Raw genomic sequence first — 6320 nt, forward strand, 5'->3', positions numbered from 1 at the left:
TGCTCGCTTGACCTTAATACATGCATACACTGGTCTTAGTCTTTAAAGGCATTAAACTGTAACATGTTAGAAGTTCTAGAGTTTTTATATTAAGTTTTCTCATATATCAGGAAATGATTTGTTCTTTGATGTGTTAGGTATGGTTTTAAGGGCCATATTGCTCACAATCTGAATTTCAGATTGTAGTAGTATTTTCAGTTAGCTGAATGAAGTTCTCGTTTTAAAAAACTCTGAATTAAAAATACCTCAAGTATTACAGCTGCTATAGTTACTCATTCAAAAAATCAGTAATCATGGGGATTTTTTAATGTTACCATAATTCAGGTTGCAAGATAGCAAACTTTCCACGTACTTTCATTTCCATTTTTATTAAACAGAACTGGTGTTGGGACACTACATCAGTTTCACAAAATTCTTCCTCTCACAAAGTGTGATATATCCTATTTATTTATTTGTTTCTAAGACAAAGAAGAAAATAGGGCCTCTTTATTTCTCTGATTCGCTTTCTGAAAGGAAAATAAATTAATCAACAACTTTAAAATAACTTCAAATGGTAGAAAAATTCATTCCAGGAGGTGAGTTTGTCAAATAGATTGACTGTTACTAAAACCTAAAGGTGGATAATAAACTAGGTTTCTTTCTGCATTTTCCTGAGTTACAATGTTTTCCTAAGATTCCTAGGTCTTGCTACACTGGAGATTGCCTCTGTCTTTGTTACTTTCTGCTTCTCTTAGGCAGCTGTAATAAATATTGGTGTAACCAGGCTTCATGTAAGTAACAGATCTCCTTGTAGAGAACATTCCTTATGCTGGTCAGAGTAAGGTGCAAGTGGAGGTTTCAGTCTTGTTACAGTAACTATGTACCTGTTAGTAAAAAACCAAAAGCATTTTAAAACATGCGCCAGTAGTGCTTGAAAGAATTATATTTATGTGGAAGTCATTACTGGAAAGTAATTGGGCAGTTCTTCCTCAGGACTTAAGAAGTTCAGTATAGATGGGAATGCAGTCAATACTAAGAAGAAGTAAGCTTAAGTAATGAATAAAGAAGAGAAGTTTATTCATACCACAACTTGAAAAGCTTCATTATATCTGCTTGTATCTGTGTTCGAAAACGCAGATACACAATGGTTAATGCCACTACAAACCAAAATAAACTCTCGTTTTGGTATTTGCAGGAAGCAAGTAGATGTTAAGAATTGCTGGTAGAAAAACATTTTATTTCTACCCTGGTAGAAATAAAACTGTATTATTTCCAAGAAATCCTTTATTGGATAATTATTATAATTACATGGTCTATGCCATTTTGGAATTCTTTAAAGATTCATTCTTTATAAATGCTTTATTTTTAACTTTTTTGTTACCAGTAGGTGACACAAAGTTGCATGACATACAAAAACTTAAGCAATGAGGGGTTGTAGTGCATACTCAGGCTGTGGTGTCTCTGAGCAGACGTGTGACCGCATCAAGCAGTCGGCCAGCGGCACCAAGCGCCGCGTGTTCATCATCGAGACCATGGGCGGCTACTGCGGCTACCTGGCCAACATGGGGGCCCTGGCAGCAGGAGCTGATGCTGCCTACATCTTCGAAGAGCAGTTTGATATCAGAGAGCTCCAGGTATTCAGCACCTTTTGCTCATTCTTAAATAGATCTAAAGTTGTTGTACGTGTGTATCATAATGTGTATACTTGAAGTAGATGGCTTATGAAAGAAAGAATGGCTGAGGTTGGACCTAAAATCTGGCTTGTCATGCCAGTTCCTGTGCCATAACATTATATAAAGGAGTTTAGACACAATTACTGTTGACACCCAAGTTCAGTTAAATGACAAAATAATTGTCTTGGCCATTAAGCACTACTAGATTGTTTCATTTTTAGTCTTCTGACTGAAATTCAAATTGATTGAACAGACCTGAGTAGTTTTAAAATAAAGCCAAAACCAAGAGAACAGTATTTTTTCATTATGACAGAGTTGTATTTAAAGGCTGTTCAGGACAAGAACTGACCAGTATGCCAGGTTTATTAGATACTGACTCTGTTACCCCAGCTATTCAGGGCATGTCTGGAAGTGTTACTAAAATAAAGCCCTCAGGCTTTAGGGATTATGGATTATGGTGTAGTACATACACAAGCTGATAGGGAACTTGTCTGCTGTGAGGACTTTATACTTCTGAGATGGTTAGTACTAGCTGCAGTCATGGACAAACACAAAGCTAAAAGGATAGAAATTTCCTGAGAAGCACAGAGATGTGAAATGAATCAGAACTTATCCCCATGCAGTTGTTGGCAGGACTGGAAGTAACGGCAGGCTGTAAACTTCGGTGGCAATTTGTGTATTTTTATGTATATCAAGCTGGGGGCTGTACCAGTATAGAATATAAAAGCCTCCTTTGATTTAATAAAATGTTACTTCTGATACAGAGAAATATGTTAGTTTTAACCCAAGATGAATTTCCATACACAGCATGTTATCCTGCATCTCCAAAAATCTTGGTAATTTCAATTTGCACATAATGCTTTATGTGGAATATTCGACAGAAGTTCTCAGGAAATGTAGGGTCATTAAAGTTGTTTCAGATAGAGTTCTGTATGGATCTTTAAGAATGCTTTTGTTTCTAGGCTAATGTGGAACACTTGACTGAGAAAATGAAAACCAGTATCCAGCGTGGTCTAGTGCTGAGGTAAGAAAAAGTAGTTGTAATAGATGGCATCAGTGATACTGAACTACTGAGCATTCCCAGCCAGGTAGGCTGCTTGGCCACTTGGAATGACACTCCAAGTCCATATTCCTTGATTGTTCCTTTAACCTGAGATTTTTAGAAAAGCCGTTGCTCCAAAAGGCAACCTGTATGGGACCTGCCTGGAAGTGCAAGTCTAAAACTTCTTTCTCTGTAAATCTATTTGCTCTGCAATCTAATACTTCATCCTGTTTTCAGTCTGTTTTCTCATTGGGTTTGTCTTTTATTCCGGATTCCTTCTTACTAAAGGTAGTGTGTCACACTGTGGCCTTTACTGTAAAAACCCTAAAAATCATGAGCGTGTTACGTAAAAGTGAGTGTATGTGATCAGATGAAAATGTCCCAGCCAGGATTACTGTTATCAAGAAAAGGGAAAAGACTTGTCATTCTGTAGCTGCAAAGACATCCAGTGCTTTAGAGTAAAGTTGCTAACTATCTGGCCTTAATTGTTACAGAAATGAGAATTGCAATGAGAACTACACAACTGATTTCATTTATCAGCTGTATTCTGAAGAAGGAAAAGGAGTGTTTGACTGTCGAAAAAATGTATTGGGCCATATGCAGCAGGTAAATACAACCCTACAGTTCCAGACAGCATTAACTTTGTATGCACAAAATATATACACTACACTATTCAAGCATTTGAAACAAGTCTGACTCAAGATTAAGGAAAAAGAAATGTGGATTTTTGTTTGTAGGGAACTCAGAAGGATTTTTTAGCATCAGGTTTTATTGCAAACCCTTTTTAAAAATCTAGGAAAAACACATTAGATTCTTTATGGTTTTCATTTTTATTCTTCTTCTGTCTATATTAATAGATAATTCCACATTTTGTCTTATATTTAATTGTAATACCTTCTTCAAAATACAATTATCTGCCCATCCATGATGTCTCTGCCTCTTGAACCCTCTTGAAGAGCAGAGATTTCATTAAGAAAATCTATGCAGATGGGTGTTTTTGTGGAAGAGACAGGAGCTACTCCTTTGGCCTGTGTTGTCTGCATGGCTTTATCTCACTGTGCAGCTGGGTGGTGGGCAAAGAGTTCCTGATTTGGCTACACTTATCACCAAGGCTGACCTGGAGGAAAATGCACAGTCCCCTCCATTCTTTTAAATGAGAAATAATATTGATTCTGTGGGAATTCCACAGGTGCTGAATACAAATTGTAAAACACCTTAGACTGACTAATGGGGTAGGGCTTTTGGTTTGTTTTTCTAAGTGGGGGAAATGGAAATAAGAGGTAGAGCAGGCCATTAGCAGAGATAACTGCTAAAACAAACACTAATCCTGCTTTGATAAGCTAACCCAGAATTCAATTTTTGCACAGGGTGGAGCACCTTCACCATTTGATAGAAATTTTGGGACAAAAATTTCAGCAAAAGCTATGCAGTGGATCTCCAAAAAACTGAAGGAAACCTACCGGAAAGGTGCAGAAATGTTTGGTGCAGTCTCTTGTTACTGTCTTTGACTGTCTGTCAGTATGTAAGACTCCTCCACTTTGCAAACATAGGATTATTTGTTAGTCAACATACTTCTTACCATCTTGGTGTTTTTATTATTCAGTAGTGCCTTGCTGTGCTTTTTGCTGTATGAGCATTTCCACTTGAGTGAGGTCAATAATTCAGATAGCTGTTTCATCATCCTCTTAAACAAAATAGCCAGTGTGATGGAAGGTTTTCATGCATGCAAGAATTGATGCTTGTATAGTTACATTTGTTCTTTTTTGTTTCATGCTGCCTTCATGGGAGACAGAAGGAGGTAATATTTAGTCTTTGAGAGTTGTTATAAAGCACTACTTCCTAAAATCTGATCTAAAACTGGTTGCTAAAATTCAATTATTTTGTTGTTTAACTGCACTATTTCATTGCTAATCACTGAAGTTAAGCTAGAAAGTGAAGATCTAATCCTATTAAAGCACTAATTTGATGTTATATCAATCTATTAAAAATTAGTAGCTGAAATTAGGCTACTGTTAAGATTTTGTTTAGCTTAATTACAGAAAAGCAGTATTTGCCCTTATACTTGTAAGAAAGATGCTGAATTACTTCATTCTATTTAGGAAAAGTATTTGCCAATACCGATGACTCAGTCTGTTTGCTGGGAATGCGGAGACGCAACCTTGTTTTCCAACCTGTGGCTGAGCTGAAGAGTGAAACAGACTTTGTGTACGTATGCACTGCCTGGTGGTAAACACCTCACCACAGCCTGCCTTGCACCACTTCAAACAAACACTTCCCCACACCTTACTGCTTTTGCCTTAGGCCTGAATTTTGCCAGATCCCCTTGGATTGTTCACTTTTCTCTTGCTTTTGTGTTTTTACTTCATCTTCCTTACACTTGAAAGTCTCAGTGAAGTCTGGAACTGCTGTCCTCTAAAGTAACTTCCATGTGATTCCTTTGCCTTAATGCCCAGAATTACTTTATTTCTGTTTCAGTTCAGTGGGGCAGCATTTTTGTGCCAAATTTGGTATTATGCTTAACATCTTGCAATAAGACCTGTTCATTTCTTTGGGATTCTGTCCTTGATTCTTCTCATTTTGTGTCTGTTTTACATGCCCCCGTGACGGTCAATGCCTGATTCCATTTCTAAGGAAGGTATTTGCCTTACCCCATGTATTTCACCTCCCTGTTTCCCCCCCCAGACACAGGATTCCCAAGGAGCAGTGGTGGCTGAAGCTGCGACCGCTGATGAAGATCCTGGCCAAGTACAAGACCAGCTATGACGTGTCAGACTCAGGCCAGCTGGAACATGTGGCCATGCTCCCAAAGGAAGCTGAGAGCGGAGCCATCTAAACACACCACATTTAGATTGTTGTCATAGATGCACATTGTGAGTAACAATGCTTTAGAATCGTTAAAGCTTTGTTTTGTAACATTTAAATTATTGTTCCAGCACTTTATGTGAAACAAGACGTTCAGCTGTCACACAGATTTTGTCCTTGTGTGTTATATTTGAAACAAACCCTTGCATCTAATGGAAAACACCAGTACTGATACTGTCCCTTAACAAGCAAGTGCAACACCGTTCTATGCACTCCGTAAGTTACTCATCTACTGCACTTTGTTTCAGAGTACTTACACCCAAAAATAAGTGTAGATGGCTAGTTCTTGTGTTGAGTTACAGGATGTGCTTAATGTTTCTGAAGTGAAATAAAATACTGTTGCAAACATCACACATGTGTTCACTTGCTTTTAAACAGCTGGGGGAATAACACTTGAAGGATTCTCTATAGACTCCAGTGAAGGAAAAAGAAACTCCCCTTTTCCTTCCTCAGCTCTGCAGGAAGTAGCCAGTCACACCAGAGCAAGTGTTTTTTCACTGCTGCTTCAGGATCAGGCTAGGAGTTGGAATAATTTCCCCTTGTACAGCAAAGATAAAACTAGTTCTTGGGGGTGGAAGTGGCAAAGAACAGCTTTAGCGAGGTGAGATTCATAAGGGTGTAACCTGGCCCTTGCTTCATGTTTCCTTTTTCTCAGAGCTTCTTTAAGGTTAACACCCCCAATACTGATCAGAAAGGGTAAGGAGGCTGAAAACAGCCAAAAATGTTTTTTCGTGCTAGTTTATGTTAACTGGACCATGACAAGA

The 6320-nt window shown here is 38.1% G+C and overlaps 1 protein-coding gene across 3 annotated transcripts in view; it reads left to right on the forward strand.

Annotated features, from left to right (window-relative positions):
* PFKP (phosphofructokinase, platelet) overlaps positions 1 to 5907 on the forward strand; it is a 42775-nt gene extending 36868 nt beyond the window's left edge. For all 3 annotated transcript variants that reach the window (XM_018909213.3, XM_009085822.4, XM_009085821.4), the window contains 6 exons: positions 1449 to 1613; positions 2615 to 2676; positions 3189 to 3300; positions 4062 to 4161; positions 4794 to 4899; positions 5377 to 5907. In XM_018909213.3, coding sequence (XP_018764758.1) covers positions 1449 to 1613; positions 2615 to 2676; positions 3189 to 3300; positions 4062 to 4161; positions 4794 to 4899; positions 5377 to 5527 — 696 coding nt within the window. In that variant the 3' untranslated portion in view covers positions 5528 to 5907. The remainder of the gene's footprint in view (positions 1 to 1448; positions 1614 to 2614; positions 2677 to 3188; positions 3301 to 4061; positions 4162 to 4793; positions 4900 to 5376) is intronic.
* The last annotated feature ends 413 nt before the right edge of the window (positions 5908 to 6320 follow it).

This window comes from Serinus canaria, chromosome 2 (assembly GCF_022539315.1).
Source record: "Serinus canaria isolate serCan28SL12 chromosome 2, serCan2020, whole genome shotgun sequence".
Classification (NCBI taxonomy): Eukaryota; Metazoa; Chordata; class Aves; order Passeriformes; family Fringillidae; genus Serinus; species Serinus canaria.